General features: G+C 40.9%; 1 protein-coding gene across 4 annotated transcripts in view; it reads left to right on the forward strand.

Annotated features, from left to right (window-relative positions):
* LOC144687656 (mediator of RNA polymerase II transcription subunit 13-like) overlaps nt 1-21,323 on the forward strand; it is a 275,902-nt gene that overhangs the window by 139,764 nt on the left and 114,815 nt on the right. For 3 of the 4 annotated variants that reach the window (XM_078554037.1, XM_078554036.1, XM_078554039.1), the window contains exon 4: nt 8,486-8,569. In XM_078554037.1, the coding sequence (XP_078410163.1) occupies nt 8,486-8,569 (84 nt within the window). Of the gene's footprint in view, nt 1-8,485; nt 8,570-21,323 lie in introns of those variants that run through there. The other variant, XM_078554040.1, reaches the window with a different exon arrangement.

Consider the following 21,323-nt stretch of genomic DNA (forward strand, 5'->3'; position numbering starts at 1 on the left):
TGGTTTAAACATTCATGGCTAGGCCAGGTGGGTCATGTAAAGCTTTTTGAGTGCTGCTCTTAGACTGCTAGAACTGCATAATATCCAGTATCATCCTGACTTCTATTCTTTATTGCAAAACATCTTCTTAAGCCCCACTCTCCTGTCGCCTCCAATCTCACCTGCAAGTAAGAGGAACTCATGAACTTTTGTGACTAAGGTTAAGACAATTTGATCAGCTGTCTTTGTCGCTTCTCTTCCTTCCTTTAGCTCACCAGATCAAGGTCCCCAGCCCTGAACTTGCATTTTTTCTTTATCCCCGATCTTCCCTGATGCTCTCTTCAAGCTTATCTTGTCAATATAACTCACTTGTACTCTGTCAACCCTATTCCCAAAAAAACTGCTAACCACCTAACTTTCCTCCTTGCTTCCCTGTTAGCTGATATTGTTGACAGTTCTCTGTCCTGGGTGCCATCCCTCTATGCTTGAAAAGCCAACCCTTGATCTCTTTGCCCTTGCAAACTACTGCTCCATCTCCAACCTCGTTCCTATCCAAAGTCCTTGAACGTGTTGTCAGCTCCTAAGTCAGTGCCTATCTTTCCCAAAACATGTTTAAATGCCCCCATCAGGTTTCAGCCCTGCCACAGTATTGAAACAGCTCTTAGTAAAGTCACAAATGACACCCTATATTACTGTGACAAAGATAAACTGCCCTTCCTCATTCTTCTCAACCTTTCTGCAATCTTTGAGCTGGTTGACCTCACCATCTTCCTCCAATGCCTCTCCATTGTTATTTACCTGGGTGGGACAGCACTTACCTGGTTCCATTTTTATCTGTCCAATTGTAGGCAAAGAATCCCCTGCAGTGGCTTCTCTTCCTGCTCCTGTACCACTATCTCTTGTGTCACCAAGGATCTGCCCTTATCCCCTTCCTGTTTTTCATCTACATGCTAACCTTTGGCAGCATCATCCAAAAACAGCTCCTACATGTACGCTGATGATACCCAGCTTTAGCCTTGCGATCACCTCTCTTAATCCCTCAACTTCCTCTGAATTGTCACTGTGCTTGTTTGACATCCAGTACTGAGCAGAAATTTTCCCCAACTAAACATTGAGAAGACAGAAGCCATTGTCTTCAGTTCCTGCTACAACTTCTATTCCTTAGTCACCAATTTCATCTCTTTGCCTGGAAGCTGTCTGGGTCTTAACCAGGGTGTTCGCAACCTTGTTATGTTTGATGTCGAAATGAACTTCTGACTGGATATCCATGCCATCACTAAGACTGCTTATTTCCCCTTCTGTGACCTGACCTGACTCTACCTCTGCCTCAGTTCACCTGGTGCTGAAACACTCATCCATGCCTTTGTTACCTCTTGACTTAACTGTCCTAATGCACAGCTGGCCACACATGGCTTTCATGCAATATTTGTTACTTGTGGATTCCCTTTCCCCTCACCCTGCTACTTGTGTCTGAGCTTTTCAGACATTTTGTTCCTACACTTTCAAACTGTTGTAAGCCTTGAGTTCTGAGCAATGCTTGTTCCCCCACTTTAAGTACTCTGGAAGGTCTTGAAATGTTATAGAGATTATTTAAGTGTAAATTGAGGTTTCTGATCTTTTTGGGAATGCGAATGAGCATTCCTTAACTTGCCTATGTTGCAATGTCTTAGGAACAGGAAGCTTCCCTATTTTTGGTCGAACTGAATCTCTCTTTCCCCAGCTTCTCTCTGTCCATTTTATGCTTGCCATAGAGAAATTCAAACTCCCTGTTAATAGCTAAAACAATGACATGACAAGATTTCACATTTTAAGATTTAGAGACTAAACACTTTCTTTGTAGCCAACTTGTACTTCAGATCACAAAACACAACATTCTCCTTTTTCTTTTAGCACAACTGAAAGCACACTTCACAGATATAATTTACACTGTTCTTTAAGTAGACATTCAGTTCTCCCGGAACCAGTCCAAGGTCATTCTTGGCCCCCTATGGTCCACTTCCTCCTTTTCCTTTCTCAACCTGGAAACTTTTAACCTCAAAACTGCCTTTCACAGTGAGATTCTTTTCCATGGAGATTCTTCCTCGAGCACAAGCTTGGCAAATCTTTTTTTAACCTCATTTTAACTCATGAATTCGGCCGTTTCAATCCAAGCGCAGGCTTCCACCCATATTCCTCTGTGGTGAACCACAAAGTCTTATGGTCTATAGCTGCTCCCCCTCCTTGGATCCTGGCAGTCTAGCTTGTCTTTTGAGTTTCAGGGATAGAAGCATAGAAAATAGGAGCAGGAGTAGGTCATGCAGCCCTTCGAGCCTGCTCCTCCATTCAGTATGATTATGGTTGATCCTCCATCTCAGTGCAGTACTTCCGCGCTCTCCCCATACCCCTTGATGCCTTTAGAGTCCAGGAATCTATCTATTTCCTTTATTGAATATATATGTTTCAATGAGATCCCCTCTCATTCTTCTAAACTCCAGTGAATACAGGCCTAGCCGGCCCAATCTCTCCTCATATGACAAACCTGCCATCCCAGGAATCAATCTAGTGAACTTTTGCTGCACTCCCTCTATGGCAAGTATATCCTTTTTTGGATAAGAAGACCAAAGCTGCACACCTTACCCCGGGTGTGTTCTCACCAAGGCCCTGCACAGCTGCAGTAAGACATCCTTGCTCCTGTGCTCAAGTCCTCTAGCAATGAAGCCCAACATACCATTTGCCTCCTTAACTGCTTACTGCACCTGCATGTTTGCTTTCAGTGGTGTACAAGGACACCCAGGTACTTTGTACATCAACATTCCCCAATCTTATCACCATTTAAACAATACTCTGCCATTCTATTTTTCCTACCAAAGTGGATAATTTCACACTTATCCATGTTATACTGCATCCGCTATGTATTTGCCCACTCATTCAACCTGTCTAAATTGCCTTGAAGCTTCTTAACCCCCTCCTCATCACTCACATTCCCACTCAGTTTCATGTCATCAGCAAACTTGGAAATATTACATTTGGTTCCCTCATCCAAATCATTGATTATATATTATGAATAGCTGGGGCCCAAAAACTGATCCCTGCGGTACCCCACTAGTCACCGCCTGCCACTCCGGAAAAAGACCCATTTATTCCAACTCCCTGTTTCCTGTCTGCTAGCCAGTACTCAATCCATGCCAATATATTACTCCCTTGTGCTTTAATTTTACACACTAACCTCTTATGTGAGACTTTATCAAAAGCTTTCTGAAAATCCAGTATCTTAGAAACACTTCGACTGTGAGGCCCATCTTCATGGGCCTCCTGTAAGTGTGAATCTTACAGGCCTTGTATTCAGCTAGGAATGCTGATTAACAGTCCTTAAGACCCAAACTCTTTTTAATCTTGGAAGTAAATAGATAGTTTAAAGCACAATTGTTTACAAGATACTCTCAACACTTTTCTGGGACTTCGGAGGCTGTGTATCCACTTAGCACAGGGGCTGCTGCCATTGTCTACAAGTGTAAACACCTTGCACCTTCTTCCCAGTGAAACAATCTGGGCACCCTTTAATTTCCAACAAGCAAATCACCTAAGCTTGCTGTCAGGTAGCCTTCAGGTGAGGTCGCATGACCCCATTCATTTTACCTTAAAGACACAGTCCCAAAACATAATCTCAATTGTAACAATTTTGCCAAGTCTTTCAACAGGAACCTGGTCATCTCTTGAATCGATTAATATTATTTGCTTTGTACTTACATCAAATTTCTAAATGACAGCAGAATTGTACAGGTTTTATTTGAGGAACAGCCATTCTATCAAAGAATGTTTGAGTGTGTCTTTTTCATAATATTGGGATCGAAATTCCACTTCATTCTTATGAATTCACACTTAGCATTTTTATAGATGTATGATGCATGTGTAGAAATCGTCTTTGCGTAGATAGCATAACAGTTTTGTCAACCTACATAGTCTTTGCCATTTCAAAACAAATTTTAGCTAAATCTATTGCTGAACAAAGGGTGGAAAACATATCAAGGCAGTTGGAGCTTGCAGTAGACATCACTTAAATAAAGTCAGAGTACCTCTTGAGAGGTCATTTGGAGGGGCAGGAACCTGCAGTGTGCATGCTAATGTGAACCATTATACTCTTGACATCTTGAGATAATGAGTACTTGAACTTTGGTACCTCAAACTTGATCTCCAGATAGGTTCTTAGAAATCTACTACCAACATTTTGAAGTACATTGTGCAGTCTTCACATAAGATATACCAAATCAGAGAGATTGTTGGAGTTCCTACTTTTCAAGATACTTGCTCGTTTAAAATTAAGCTTTAACTGTTAAAGAATTCCACCTCCACCCGTTTCCCTTTGGCAACTGACATGAGGTTTCATATTCATTGATTAATGCTTTGTATCCTTATTCTACTTTGGGCCTCTGCTTCCTCCTCTGGGTAAGAATTGAAGGTGATTGCTCAATGTCGGGTGACCTGACTTTTGAAGGAGGTAACTTCTTAAATGGAAGTTTTCTTTTTCCAAATGACGCACAATGCATTGCTATATACGGAGGATGTATTTTTGTGAAAAAAATGTGAATGCCACACCCAAGGATAGCATTGATGTTCAAGGAAATTTATTGATTGAAGAAATAACATTTTAATACTTTGCTTCACTGTAAGTGTTTTGTGCGCATCAATGGGTAGAAACTGACTCTCTGGTCATTCATGCATCCATAACTGTGGATTAATAAATCTAAATAAGGGGAGGTGGAATTATTTGAGTTAAAATAATGCTTTGCGCCAGATAAGTAACATTTTGATGCAGGATCCTACCTGTGATGTTACTTCAATAATGTAAGGTACATGGATAACATTTGTAAAGTCCATGTTCTGAAATTCGATGCAAATACCAAAGAAGTATGTGGTTTTTTTGTTTTGAACAGAAATAATGCATTTTTGAAATTCAGATCAATCTTGCAAATATTGAGATTTTCATGTTTGACATATTGCTGACATTTTGAAGCTTGATTTGCGCAAACTTCCTTGGCAACACTTAAGGATTTATTTTTGATGCAGTTACTCGCTTTGAAGATCATCAGTGATGACTTGTGTTAAATTCAAGCTAGAGAAGATTAAGTGTCTTTGTCTCATTTGTCATCTGTTGCTAACTATTTGAATGCATATTCCATATAAAACAAAACTTGCGATAAAGGATCAATTGGAAAAAGTTGAGATATATATGAATTCATTGAAGAAAGATGCAGGCTCCAAGTGCTGGGTGAAGTATACTAAATTCTCAAGATGATCACTGTAAAATGGTAATCTCAGCTGGCTTCATTTTTGAGAGGTGTCGTTTGCACCTTACCCGAGAACCCTGTCATGACATCCTTTTGAGAATCCAGTGGGTGGCCCAACAAACAGCTTTTACATTAAGACCAAAGTTGTCAACTTATATTCCAGGCACAGATTGTGATCTTGCCACCAGCTCCATCCTCTTTCCCTGGATGTGGTGTCAGGCTGAATCAAACTGTTCATGACCTCTACATTGTGTTGATTTCTGAACTGAGTTTGTGACCTCAATATCTTCTCTTCCTCAAAGGCTGCCTACTTGCACATCCATTACCTTTCCTGCCTCATTGTTTCAGTCCATCTTTTGCTGAAACTTTCATTCATGCCTTTGTCACCTCCAGACTTGACTCTACAGTAGTTTGCTCTTATTTTGATTACTGAGGAGCCCTGCTGGACACCCCCATCTTTGCCTTATATGAAAATTGACTCATCGTAAACAAAAATCATTTTGCTCTCCTGTGCCTAGTCCCCAAACCTATTGCCCATGTTCTCATTAACCTGGAATGCCTCAAATTTGAAAATCTGATCCCGTTTAAATGGCTCCATGGCCCCGTTTCTTATCTTTGCCAGTTCTATAAGTATCCCTTAACACTGAACTCTATTGCACAGTATTTGACTATTTGCATATCCCCCTCCTTTTGTCCCACCATTGGAAACTGCTTTCAGCTACCCTGGAAATCTCTCCCCAAATATCTCCAACTCTCACTCTTACTACACTCTTTAAAATGTACCCTTTTTACCAAACTCTTAGCATCCCTTTTAATGTTTTTCTTTTGGGCTTGACATTCTCCTTTCCTAATGCCTCTATGAAGTTCCCTTGAGAAGTTTTTCTAGGTATTATCAGTGCTGCTGCTTAGAAATAAAGTTCCTCGTAAACCTGCTTGATTCTTCTAGAAATTCATTGCATAAGTAACCTTCATATGGGTTTGAATGATTAGTGATTGTGTCAGTGCTAGAAAACATACTTTTTGAGAACTGGAGTTAACTAGTGACCTTTTTTTGTTGGGAGTAGTCACACCATCTTTCGTGGTTGATAGCTGCATTCAAATTTGCAATCCAGTACCAGAGATCGCCGCAGCCCCTTGTGCTTGTTTAGCCATTCATTAGATCATGGCTGATCCGTAGCTTAATTTCATTTACCCGCCTTGGTTCTGTGACCCTTACTATCCTTTCCTAACAAAAATCTAACATGAAGTTGCTTGTGCTGGATATTATAATCTGGTAATTGCATTCCCAAAAAAGTCTTGCAACTTTTGCGCATGGCTATTATATGGCCCTATCCACTCGCCCTCCTTTCCTGTCACTAACTTCAGGCTCAGTGATTTGGTAGACGCCTGTGAGCTGGATAGATTTTACAATTTATCGGCTCTCTGGAACCAAATGGCATAATACCTGAGAAAAGATCATCTCACCCGCATTTCAGCAATCCTGGTCATTTTCCTGTGGATAAGACAGATTTACTGTAGACGTCTTGCCCAGATTATCAAGCATCCGCCTGGCAAATTGCATCATTTTAACAGGAGCAGAACATATTTCACAAGAATTATCTCCCAGCAACAGCTGACTGTTGTCAGAAGTGGGACCTTTGAGCAGTCACAGACCAACAGTCACAGTGGAAGGGGCCAGATTCTAAACTTGCCTTAGTCTGTGTCGATATCTTCATGCCTGTAAAGGGGAAATATTGAATGCCGTGATTCCCTTCCCTCTTTTCTCCTCGAAGATATTGATAATTTTGCATTTTGTTTTGGGACCAGTCATCTTGGTTCTCAGACCTGTTTCTTTTTGAGGTTTTTCTTTCAAATTAGATAGGAAAGATGACCCACCTTAAATAAAAGAATCATACTACCCAGCTTTCAGCAGGCAAGAAATGCTTGCGGTGTAAGTGTAGGCTGTTGCGAAATGTTTTTTTTCTGGGTTCCTACCAATGAGACCATATAGACAGCAAATAGGAACAGTGTGCTTGATCCCGGAATCTGGAGGAGGAAGATTCCACTGTTCGAGTGAGTAGAGGAAGTATTACTAAATTGTTTTCTTCAGAATTCGCATTTAGTATCCTGAGAGGAGCATCTATTATGTCCTGAAGAAGCTGCCTTTCAGCGCTGAGCATTAGGTTAACTTGATTTTTGCACCTGAAAAAATATCAGCGCAGACATTAATACTACCAGACTGCTGCTAAATGAGCAGTTTTAACTTGGTGACCATCACTGGGCATGTGCTAGTTTTTAAATAAAGCTGAATGGTTGGTGTTGCCACTTGTGTGTGAGTTGGCATCAGGGTTGTAAAGTATTCACTTTGTTTTCCGATTTATTTGCATTTTTTCTCATGTTTAATTTTTTTATTTTTGTTTTACATTTTCTTGTTCTCCCCCGCTTCTGTAAATTCTGAGATTTCAACTCATTGAAATACATCATGATCTTATTGCTAATGGGGAGTGAAATAATTTTCTAACCAATTGTGTTTATAGAGTTGGTTCATTCTTGATCACCGGCCTGGGTAACCTCTAGTCAGCCTTATGAAAATGGATGCATAGCTTGTCTTTGCTCCAGAGAGTAATGGAGCACGTTGGTCTCTGTGACACAAGCATTTCATTCTTGCTGAGTACTGTAGTCAAGTTCTGCCTTTGTTTCTGTGAAAACTGTTCCAGAGAACAGAGTGTTTCACTGTTCATGTGTTTTAGGGAAGGTATTATGTTGATTCGAGTGTGTTAGTCCCCATACATTCATGTTTAGTGACAGGTATGTTTGTCATTTCCTTCTGAAAATATATGGAGTGCACTCCAGTTCCTTGGTTGGTTATCCAGTGCATTGTAGCTTGAAATGAAGACTTGGGTTTCAACCTACCATTTTTTCCACTTGCAGTATTTTCTGTTTCAACCATGTATTAAGCAGAACAAAAATACTTTTTTTGCAAGGGGTTTACATTTATATAGCCCCCTTCACAATCTCGTGCCAACCTCAAGTGCTTTGTAGTTACTGTTATATCATAGTAAATGATATTGTGAGAATTATACGTTTACCACTTTAAAGATGACTAGATGGCTCGTCATTCCAGCTCATTATTGTACAGTATCCTTGAAATGCCTGGTTGCACAAGTAGAACCTGAGAACCAACTTAGCTGCAGAATTATTATTAGGTTCTGAAGGTGGGAGAAAAAATAGTTTATATTTATGCCCTTTTATTTTTTTTTTAGGTGTCTGATGGATAAGAACTTTGTCAGGATTGGAAAATGGTTTGTCAAACCCTATGAGAAAAATGAGAAGCCTGTGAACAAAAGGTAAGCATTATTAAGAAGAATTTGACTACCTTTTTGCCACACTCACTATATTTGATGGTATCAGAACGTTTTTAAGCTGCAAGAAGAAGATTGGTCTTGAAATACAAAATGTTTAGAGTGCATGTTGCAATTTGTCAATGGATCTTAGCATGCCATTGTTTCTAAAGAATCCTGGCAGTGATCCTTGCAAGACCCTCAAAGTCCTCTCTAGTATTATCCAAGGCCTACTTAACCTTCAGATTCAAGAATTATCCAGTGTTGCTTGACACTAGCTCTAAGCAACTGACCAGGCGTAAAAGACTTTCCTTAAGTGGCTATAACCTTTCCCACACAACTGTTGCCTATGCAAGCTGCCAGAATATCTGACAATACAGCTGTGAATGTTGTAGGCAGTTGGAAAATATCTCAAACTCTTGCTAAGGCAAGCCAATAACCTATATAGACCTCGATAGCCTCTTATTTACAGTTCAGGAGAGTTAAAGCTCTAAATGTTGTTAGAACTCCTGAGAGTTTTGACCATGATTCAAAATTACGTTTTTTACTTTTGGGTCATGAATAGGCTAAAATACAATTTGAAACGCCCAGTTATCATTGGCATTTGTTTCTGAACAGATGTGGCAGTGCACATGGAGTATGTGGTTTGATTTTTGGCTGCAGGATAATTAAATTGATTCAGCCTAAGGATTTCATATTTCTGAATGTATAATTGAATGAAACTTTTCATTACCATTGGTAGGGGTAGTCTGTTATCCTGTTAGATCTGTGGAGAAGAATTACACCACTGTATTTTGGCATTGTAATTCTGCTTGGAAGTTAGCACGTACAAAGAAATGCAGAGATTTGCAGAAAAAAGATTACAAAGTTCAACAACAACACATTTCAGCATTAAATACAATGTAAAGTCTCAGTTTCAGATTATTAATAGGCTGTTGTATGAGCAATTTTACCATAGTTTCAACTTGAGTGCTTGTAGGCACAAGTATTCTGATCTGAGATGTGGAGATTCTGATCAATTAAGTAGTAAATTCTGTGTAATGTCATGCAGCAGGGTCTTAAATTTATTGCTTTTAGGAGGAAATGTTTAAGTCACTTTTTTCATATTAATGTGAAGTGCACAGGATAAACTAACAGCTCATGACATACCAGTAATTAAAATTTGTCCAGACTCTGTAATACAGCCTGTCAAACTGTGTTGTCAGTTTTTGCAGTGGTAATGAACTGGGTGACAGTGTTGAATAAGCAAAGTAACAATTTGTTTGAGTTTTGCTGAGAGAAAAAATAGTAGAGGCCTTTCTTTAGACCAGACGGAGAATCGATTCAACCAATATTGATGGTTTTGGTTAATGTTTTCTGCGATACCACAGGGACAATGGCAGATAGTGAAAAGAAGTGTTGAATGAGTTTGTCTATTCGCAAAGTTTTCATTAGCTACATTTATTTGACATTGCAAATTATTTTGATTTCATGCAGTAAAATCTTCTGGCTTGGGTGAAAGGAAATTGTAAAATGAGAAAATGTATTTCCATAGCTCTGTAATCTATCAATGTTGAGCACAATGTGAATCTGAATCACTTTTATAAGTAGGTAGGTGAGTACAGTACGCATTATATACCAAAACTTTATCCTGGCATGAACTTTGTATTTTTGTCATGCCTTTGTGTGGAAGGAACAAGTTGAAATGGATTCTATATAGTACTCATTGTATATCCTTCAACCACATTCGCATAATTTCTACAAATTGGGGCTGTATTGTAACACCAAATATTATGGAACTTATCAGTTTCAGTAAAAGCACATAAATTAAGCTGAACTTTATAGACACCCCAGTTTAGAGTACATTATAATGAAGCATTTTTGTTTTGGTGGTTTCAAAAATAGGGAACTTTCCCGAATAGTGTTGTCGGCCACAACCTTGATTTTTGATTTAGCACTCTTAATAAGTTACTATTGCACATGTGTTAAGAAGCGTGCCAAAATTTAATTTTGGTTTCACACTAATCCAGTTTACAGAATTTTTCCAGCTTTCGCAATTACCTGAACTTTTGTACTTGACAATAAAATAAAAATACATCCATGGACATGCACCTTGTAGCACAGAGGGTGAGAAGTTTTTGATCCATCCAACTTCAGGGACAGCACTGAACCCCTCATCTTCCCCCATCCAGCAGGAGCATAACCAAAATAATTACTGAGGCGACTATGCCCAGATTTGTGATCCATAGGAGCAACTGAGCCATAAATGATGCGGTGAATTGAGGTTTGGGAGGTGACTATTTGCTCCACCATGTTGCCAAGTAGGATTTAGACACTGGCTCCAGCTCCCAGCACCTTGAGCAGATCCACAAATGTGGTGGGCCCCAGGCTGATAATATCGCCGTTCTCCAGGAGCTGGTTGGGCCACACAGCTTCTTCACATATCCTCTAGCCCTCCAGCTGGTCTGTGGCCTCCGGCTGACTTTCCAGTCGCTCAGCCAGGTCACTGCCACCAGATTAGTCTCCTGGGACATTGCCTCAGCCTCTGCCTGGTGTACAGCTATGCTCTCATGCAGGCCACCTGAGTGGTCAAAGTAGATGTGGGTGGCAAGGAGCAGCTGGGCCCGGTGCAGGTTGTCGGGAAGGCTGCTCAGGCCCAGGTGGGCGTCCACTAGGCCAGGTGCGAGCCTTATGTATCCAGAACCACTCCTGTTGCTGTAAGAACACTGCTGCCCTTATAAACAAGATTTCTGACAGCATCCAGTGCAGCTTTCTTAGTGCAGTGTTGATTAAGATGCCATTCTGGTTTTTTTCAGGTACCGCTTGCTGTGTCTATTGCGATTGCAGTGAGCAGGGAGGAAGACAGTGGGGCAGTGCTCTGTCTGGGATAGAAATCTAAAACAGCCTTTTCACATGTTTTTATGGAAAAATTATTTTTGTTTTGCATGCTGCTTTTTTGGGAACACATAGGTGTGCTAAACAAGGGATAGCTGTATTGTTTGCTGTGCTAGAGGTGCATGAGAAATAGTTAAGTTATATATTCATTCGAGGGATGTGGGCTTAGTAGGCTAGGCCAGCATTTATTGCCCATCCCTAAGTGCCCTCGAGAAGGTGGTGGTGAGCTGCCGCCTTGAAAGTCTGCAGTCCATGTGGTGTAGGTACACCCACAGTGCTGTTAGGGAGGGAGTTCCAGGACTCAGCGACAGTGAAGGAACGGTGATATATTTCCAAGTCAGGATGGTTGAGTGGCTAGGAGGGGAACTTTCAAGTGGTGGTGTTCCCATGTATCTGCTGCCCTTGTCCTTCTAGATGGTAGTTGTGGGTTCGGAAGGTGCTGTCTAAGGAGCCTTGGTGAATTGCTGCAGTGCATCTTGTAGATGGTACACACTGCTGCCACTGTGCATCAGTGGTGGAGAGAGTGAATGTTTGTGGATGGGCTGCCAGTAAAGCTGGCTACTTTGTCCTGGATGGTGTCAAGCTTCTTCAATGTTGTTGGAGCTGCACTAATCCAGGCAAAAGGAGAGTATTCCACCACACTCCTGACTTGTACCTTGTAGGTGGTGGACAGGCTTTGGGGAGTCAGGAGGTGAGTTACTCACTGCAGGATCCCTAGCCTCTGACATACTCTTATAGCCACAGTATTAATATGGCTAGTCCAGTTCGGTCTCTGGTCAATGGTAATCCCCAGGATGTTGATAGTGGGGGATTCAGCGACAGTAATGCCATTGAACATCAAGGGGCGATGGATAGATTCATTCTTGTTGGAGATGGTCCTTGCCTGGCACTTGTGTGGCACAGTTGTTACTTGCCACTTGTCAGTCCAAGCCTTGGTGTTGTCCAGGTCTTGCTGCATTTGGACATGGACTACTTCAGTATCTGAGGGGTCACGAATGGCTGAACATTGTGTAATCATCAGCAAACATCCCCACTTCTGACCTTATGATGGAAGGAAGGTCATTGATGAAGCAGATGAAGATGGGTGGGCCGAGGACACTACCCTGAGGAACTCCTGCAGTGATGTCCTGGAACTGAGATGACTGACCTCCAACAACCACAACCATCTTCCTTTCTATTAGGTATGACTCCAAAGTAAAAATGTACTTGTTAAAAATGATTAAGTTGTTAAAAAGATGTCCAATTTTATTAGTTGTCTTGCACTTGTACATTTCAAGTGTAGGAAATAAGTTTTTAAGTATAAATTAAATATGCGAACCAGTATAAGTGTGAGGTGATGCACTTGGGCAGGACAAACAAGGCATGGGAATACACGATGAACGGTAGGACCCTGGGAACTACCGAGGATCAGAGGGACCTTGGTGTGCATGCCCACCGGTCCCTTAAGGTAGCGGGACAGGTAAATAAGGTGGTTAAGAAGGCATATGGGATACTTGCCTTTATTAGCCGAGGCATAGAATTTAAGAGCAGGGAGGTTATGCTCGAACCGTATAAAGCGCCAGTTAGGCTACAGCTAGAGTATTGCGGGCAGTTCTGGAATCTGCATTATAGGAAGGATGTGATTGCACTAGAGAGAGTGCAGAGGAGATTTACCAGGACGTTGCCTGGGCTGGAGAGTTTTAGTTATGAGGAGAGATTGGATGGGCTGGGGTTATTTTCCCTGGAGCAGAGGAGATTGAGGCGGGACATGATTAAGGTGTATAAAATTGAGGAGCATAGATAGGTTATACAGGAAGGAACTTTTCCCCTTGGTGGAGGGATCAATAACCAGGGGGCATAGATTTAAGGTAAGGGGCAGGAGGTTTAGAGGGGATGTGAGGAAGAATTTTTTCACCCAGAGGGTGGTGGGAATCTGGAACTCACTGCCTGAAAGGGTGGTACAGGCAGAAACCCTCATAACATTTAAGTATTTGGATGTGCACTTGCGATACCATGGCATACAAGGCTATGGGCCTAGTGCTGGAAAATGGGATTAGAATAGTTAGGTACTTATTTGACTGGTGCAGACACGATGGGCCGAAGGGCCTTTTTCTGTGCTGTAGACCTCTGTGACTCTATAACATCTTGACGTGGAAATGTTAAATTGTAGAGCACAATTTCATTAGCTCAGCAGCAAGCCTATAATTTACTTTTTGCTGGGTTGGCTTAGTAATTCAAAATCTTGCCTGATCATAGTATACAAAGCAAGCCACCAATCCATTTGTGTATGAGGCCAAATGTATTTGTCACCTCTGTTTGCCAACTTTATTTATTGTCATTTGTTGCAGCTGGATTATAACCGTATTTCAAACTTTGCAATTTTAAGGGTCAAATTTTGTAAGGTTTGTGATTCTAATATCCCTTATATTCTGTTTCTTCTTAAATCTAATTTGCAGAAGGTACATATTGACCAGAAGATGTGTAACTCTTTAGCCAAACCAGAAAATATAGCTACTTTCTGCAATATTCATTGTGTGTACATTGCTGGCAAGGCAGATGTATCTGGGGATGCAGCTTTTATGTTGGATTGCAGGTCCACTGAGATCTAAGTGCCATCCTCTCTTTGTTGCTATTGACTTTGCCTTTGCTGTTTGGTGTTGGTGCATTCAAGTGGACAGTGCTTATGTTTATGAAGGGCTTAAGTTTTAATACCGACTATGCTAATACTGTTTTTAGTGCGCTAATGTATAACAGTAAACTCAAGCGTATAAATTAAGCATTTTCCTGAATTAAGTCCATCCTAAAACCAAGATACCCCACAAAAATTTTGTTTCTAAATTATAATTGTGTTGGAATCTCTGCAGAAATTTTAGTGAAATTATTTTTACTTTCGATTGTTCGCACATGGAACTGGGCACTACTGGCAAGCCCAACTTTTATTACTCTTGCTTAATAAACCTCGAAGATGGCATTGTGCATACTGGTGACATAGTGTGGTGGAGGGGGTGACTATTTAAGGTAGTGGATGGGGTGCTGATCAAGTGGGCTGTTGTTGGAGCTGCACTCATCCAAGCATGTGGAGGATATTCCATCATAATCCTGACCTGTGCCTTGTGGATGGTGGACAGGCTTTGGGGAGTCAGGAGGTGAGTTACTCACTGCAGGATTCCTAGCCTCTGACCTGCTCTTGTAGCCACAGTTTATATGGCTAGTCCAGTTCAGTTTCTGGTCAATGGTAACCCCCAGGATGTTGATAGTGGCGGATTCATTGATGGTAATGCAATTGAATGTCAAGGGGCAATGGTTAAATTCTCTCTTGTTGAAGACGATCATTGCCTGGCACTTGTGGCATGAATGTCACTTGCCATTTGTCAACCCAAACCTGGATATCAGCGAACATCCCCACTTCTGACCTTATGATGAAAGGAAGGTGATTGATGAAACAGCTGAAGATGTTTGAGCCTAGGACAGTACCCTGAGGAACTCCTGCAGTGATGCCCTGGAACTGAGGTTATTGACCTCCAACAACCACAGCCATCTTCCTTTGTGCTCAGTATGACTCCAACCAATGGAGAGTATTTCCCCGTGATTCCCATTGATTCCAGTTTTGCCAAGGCTCCTTGCTGCCACACTTGGTCAAATGCTGCCTTGATATCAAGGGCAGTCACTCTTGCCTCACCTCTGGAGTTCAGCTCTTTTGCCCATGTTTGAACTAAATGAGGTCAGAAGCTGAGCGGCCGTGGCGGAACGCAAACTGAACGTCCGATGAGCAGGTTATTGCTAAGCAAGTGCTGCTTGAAATAAGTGCCAGTGCCAATAGAGGTGCCAGTAGTGTTCACTACCTTCAAGGAATTAAAGATTAGTCTGTAGGACACTGTTGCAAGCAACCCTGAAGACAAATAATTTAGACATTGAAGGACAAGACCATGGGAACACCACCACCTGGAAATTACCTTCCAAGCCACTCACCATTCTGACTTGGAACTATATCGCCATTCCTTCACTGTCGCTGGGTCAAAATCCTGGAGCTCCCTCCCTAACAGCACTGTGGATGTACTTACACCACATAGTCTGTAGTGGTTCAAAAAGGCAGTTCTTCACCACCTTCTCAAGGGCAATTAGGGATGGGCAGTAAATGCTGGCCTAGCCATCAATTCGCTGATGCATCACTAGCTGTTGAAAGAAAAAATGAAGGAATTAAAAAAGAACCCATTGGCCTGTATTTGCAAGGCTTTTGATCGTGAACTACCAGCGGTGGCTGAATATTTCCCTTCTGAATGTGGTATTTAATCTGTATTTAACAGAAGTGCATTTCAATGGAAATTGTGAAGTTGGGGCCTGCCAGTGGCTAGTACCATTGTGTTTTTAAATTTTCTTTACGCACTTTTGCAAAAAAGATTGCACACGGTGGGGAGAAGAAGGCTGCATGCCAAAAAGAATAATCCAATCATTCATGAAGTGTCTATGTTAAATGTATTTAATTGTATGCTGGTGGTAGGCATTAACTGGAAATTTAGTTGTGCTCTTCAACCACCTGAAACCATGATTGTGGCACTAAGAGGTGCATGCTTGTAATGTCTCTTTGTAAAAAATGCTTAAATTGTGGCATACAAGTTAACCCGACATATAAGCCAAACCCATTTTTTCAGCCCCAAAAGTATTCTTGCATATATTTGCTGTATAAGTTGACCCACCTTTTCAGCCATGACATGCTATACTCACATTTGTAGTCAGCCTCAATTTTTCATCCCACAAATGCATGTCTGATCAGTACTACATAACTGGGCACAAGAGATCAAGTAGGTGATATGGGCTGCGTTGTGAAGATGCATGGGAGTTTAAGACACACCCACTCTGTTGATGACATTTCAAAATGGTGACCAGCCACACAACCGGTTCACTTTTTTACACTGAGTATATGTCGACCCCCCCATTTTTCGAGGGATTCTTCGAGACTTCAAAGGTCGACTTAAATGACGACATATACAGTGTAAATGTATGCAAAGATGGCTTTTGTTCTATCTTTCAACACCTGGATTTCTGGAGTAGGACATCTATTCCTTTGGATTTGGTGAGGAAAACAGGGCACCTTGAGAATGGATATGTTGGTGATGTGATAGGAAGCAGGAAGTCATGTGAAAACTGCAGGAATATATCCAGAGGGGCAACCAGTGATCCTTTAGTGACAGACATGTTAAAATTTGATGAGCCTGCACCAGGAACAAAGTATGAGTGTGCTGGATGAGTTTTGAATGTTGTATGTATTTAGAGATTGGTTTTGACATCAGTAAATGTAGTCATTAACACAAGATGCGTCAACAACTCTATTTAGCACTCCTGTTTTCAATATCACTTATTCTTCCACCTCACTTCGCTGATGCATCAGCACATGCTGTTGAAACAAAAATACTTCAAAACAGCAATGGGCAAACCACTAGAACAAAATATTAATTACAGCTCTTAAAAAGCTTTGACTTTTCAAAGACATGGTGATAGTGCTATCTTAAACTGTTGCCCTCTATATTTAATTCATTCATAATACACATGGCATTTGGTTCTTCAAATGAAAGATAAAGAAGGCGACAGGCTGTTATGAGTAAGCTGTGAAAAGTGCATGGAACTAAAGACCAGCCAGCTTAACATCATCAGTAGGAAATCAAATGGAACCTCTACTAAGGAGAAAAATAGAAAAATATCTAAAAACTAAGAATATAATAATGAATAGTCAACATAGATTTCAAATGGGATTGCCTTGCTTAAGCAACAGAAAAGGTAGATAAATTGCACTTACCGCGTTACCCTTAACTAGATTTCCATAGGGTCTTTGATAAGGCGTCACATAACAAGCTAATGAATAAGGTCAGTGCACGCAGAGCCAGGGGACAATTAGCTAGCTGGCTGCAAGAAAGAAAGCAGAGAGTAATGTTAAAGGTAGCTACTCAGATTGGTGGAAAGTTAAGATCAGTGCTAGAACTACTGTTAAACTTTGGAATCTGAAACACAATTTCTAAATTTGTGGATGGTCCCAAATGGGTGGTTGTGGGGGGTGGTGCTGAGGAGGAGAAGGAGAATACTGAGAAGTGCAACAAATTACAAGACAAAATTACTAAGCATGCAAAAAATTAGCATATAATTGGCAAATTAATTTCAGCAACTGAGATATTATTTCTTGCTATTAGAAAAATGTTACTTTATGACTGGAAAACTAAATGCAGCAAAGAAAAAAACCTGCATTTATACAGCACCCTTTAGAACTTAACAGTGCACTCTCCAGCCAATGATGTCAATATCTTATTGCTCTTTTATGGGAGCTTGCTGTGTGCAAATTGGCTGCCATGTTTCCTTCATTACAACAGTGACTCCACTTCATAAGTATAAGAGAATCTATTTTGGCGATGTTGATGGATAAATACTGGCCATGACACCACTGCTCTTAAATAGCACCATGAAATCTTTCATGGCGCAGCTTTAATATCTCATCCAAAAGATGGTGAAGGCATCTCCGACAGTGTAACTCTCCCTCAGTACTGCACTGGAGTGTTGGTGTGTATTTTTGTGCTCAAGCCCTGGAGTGGGCACAGAGCAATGGATCTAGAAGTACAAGTCGCTAAAACTAATGATTCAGGTTAATAAGGCCATTTTTAAAAAAAGCAAACCAAGCACCAAGACCACTTGGAATATTGTGTACACTGGTTCCCATATCCTAGAAAGGATTTAGAGCACTGGAGAGATTGTAAGAACGACTTATAAGGATGATGCCAAAAATGTGAAGAAAGAAACAGCAGGCTAGGTGTCTCTTTTTAAAAGAGAAGGCTGAGAGGTGACTTAAGAGGCCTTAAAAATATGAAAGGTTTTGATAGAGTAGACACAGTAGACACAAAGAGGGTTCCTCTTGTGGTGAAGAGCAAAATTAGATGCCATCAATGTGAGAGAGAGTCACCAAGAAATCAAATGGTTCAGAATTCGCAAACACAGTGTGTTGAGGTGAATAATGTAGCTGTATTTAAGGGGAGGCCAGATAAACATATGAGGGATAAGGGAATAGAGAGTTAAGCTGATAGTTAGATGCAGAAAGATGGGAAGAGGCTTGAATGGAGCATAAACACCATGGACTATTTGGGCCAAATGTCCAGTTTTTGCATTGTATATTCTATATAAAAATGCAGTTGAATAAGCTCTTGTTGCCTGAAAAGCAATATGCTATGTGTAACCTGGCTTAAACCGAAATATACTGTATATAGGCATGTAAAAATCAAGTTGCTGAGATTAAATTTTTAGCCAAAAGGGAAAGGAGGTGGAGTTGCGTTGATAAGTGATGGGATCAGTGCATTACTAAGGGAGGATCTCAGACTGGAAGAACAATGTGTGGAATCTGTTTGGGTGGAACTAAGAGGCAGGAAAGGGCAGCAGACATTAGTTGGAGTTGTTTATAGGCCACCAAATAGTAATGGTAATGTGGGGCATGGATTGAATCGGGAGATGAGAAAAGCATGAAGCATGGGCAATACAGTAATCATGGTTGACTTCAATCTGCATATAGACTGGGTAAACCAATTAAGCACTAATGCTGTGGAAGATGAGTTTCTGGAGTGTGTTAGGGACGGCTTTCTAGAGCAGTATGTTGAGCCGAATAGAAAACAGGCTATTTTAGATCTAGTGTTATGGAATGAAAAGGGCTAATTAATAATCTGGTTGTAAAAGAGCCTTTAGGGATAATATGATAGAATTTTACTTTGTTTGAAAGTGATGTAGTTCACTCTGAAGCAAGGGTGTCAAAAGTTGAATAAAGTAAATTATGAAGGAATGAGGGGCAAATTGGCTGAGGTGGATTGGGAAAATACATTAAAAGGTATGACTGTACATGGGCAATGGATAGTCTTCAAAGAATTATTACACAGCTTACAACACCTATACATTCCTTCAAAGTGCAAAAACCCCAAAAAAGTCAGTCATCTGTGGCTGACAAAGGAAGTTAAGGATTGTATAAGATTAAAATAAAAGACTTATAAAGTTGCCAGAAGTAGTAGTAAACCTGAGGATTGGGAGGTTTTTAAAATATCACAAAGGAAGACCAAGAAACTGGTAAAGAAAGGGAGAATAGAATATGAATGCAATCTCACAAAAAACATAAGAACGGACTGTAAAAGCTTCTATAGGCATGCAAAAAGGAAGCCTAAGACAAATGTGGGTCCATTGCAGACAGAGTCGTGCGAATTCTTAATGAGGGATAGTGAAATGGCAGAGAAGCTAAATGATTGCTTTGTGTCTGTTTTCACTGAGGAAGATACAGGAAATCTCCCAGATTTAGAGATCCAAGGGACTAGGGAGAATGAGGAGTTGAAGGAAATTAGTATAAGAAATTAATGGGACTGAAAGTTGATAAATCCCCGGCATCTGATATTCTGCATCCCAGAGTGTTGAAAGAGGTTGCAGTAGAGATAGTGGATGCATTGGTGATGATTTGCCAAAATTCTATAGATTCTGGAATGGTTCCTGAAGATTGGAAGGTAGCAAATGTCACCCCACTATTTAAGAAGAGAGGGAGAGAAAGGGGGGGAAAAACAGGGGACTACAGATCTGTTAGCCTTACATCAGTAGTAGAGAAAATACTAGAACCTTATAAAGGATGTGATAAATGGATACTTGGATAATCATGATCTGATTGGGCATAGTCAGCATGGATTTGCGAATGGGAAATCATGTTTGATGAACTTGTTGGAGTATTTTGAGAATATTACAAACAAAATTGATAAAGGAGAGTTGATGGGTGTGGTATACTTGCATTTTCAGAAGGCTTTTGATAGAATCCCCCACAGGAAGTTGATTAGCAAAATAAAAGCACATGGGATAGGAGGCAATATACTGGTATGGATTAAGGATTGGCTAACAGGCAGAAACAGAGAGTAGGAATAAACGGGTCATTCTCACATTGACAGGCTGTGACTAGTGGGGTATCGCAAGGATCAGTACTCGAGGCCCCAGCTGTTCACAATATATATCAATGATTTGGATGTGGGGACCAAATGTAACATTTCCAAGTTTGCGGATGATGCAAAGCTAGGTGGGAATGTGTGTTGTGAGGAAGATGTAAATTGGCTACAGGAGGAGAGTGAGCAAGAACATGGCAGATGGAATATAATGTGGAAAAATGTGAGGTTATCCACTTTGGTAGAAGGAACAGATGTGCAGAGCATTTCCTAAATGGTAAGAGATTAGAAAGTGTAGATCTACAAAGGGACCTGGGTGTCCTTGTCCATAAGTCACTGAAAGCTAGCATGCAGGTACTGCAAGCTATTAGGAAGGCTAATGGAATGTTAGCCTTTATCGCAAGAGGATTTGGTACATGAGTAGTGAAGTCTTGCTTCAATTGTATAGAAGCTTGTTTAGACTGCACCTGGAGTTGTGTGCGCAGTTTTGATCCCCTTACCTCAGGAAGGATATTATTGCCATAGGAGGAGTGCAACGAAGGTTCACCAGACTTGTTCCGGGGATGGCAAGACTGTCTCATGAAGAGAGATTGGGGAAACTGGGCCTGTATTCTCTAGAGTTTCAAAGAATGAGAGGTGATCTCATTGAAACCTACAAAATACGTAAAGGAATAGCCAGGGTAGATGCAGGTAAGATGTTTCCCCTGGTTGTGGAGCCTGGAACCAGGGGACACAATTTCAAAATAAGAGGGAAGCCACTTAGGACTGAGAGGAGGAGAAATTTCTTTACTCAGAGGGTTGTGAATCTTTGGAATTCTTGACCACAGAGGGCTGTGGAAACTCAGTCATTGAGCATGTTTAAGGTAGAGATTGATAGATGTCTGATTAACAATAACGTAAAGGGTTATTGGGATAGCATAGGTAAAAGGCATTGAAGTGTTCGATCAGCCATGATCGTATTGAATGGCAGAGCAGGCACG

The sequence above is a fragment of the Cetorhinus maximus genome, chromosome 12 (assembly GCF_964194155.1).
Source record: "Cetorhinus maximus chromosome 12, sCetMax3.hap1.1, whole genome shotgun sequence".
NCBI classification, from domain to species: Eukaryota; Metazoa; Chordata; class Chondrichthyes; order Lamniformes; family Cetorhinidae; genus Cetorhinus; species Cetorhinus maximus.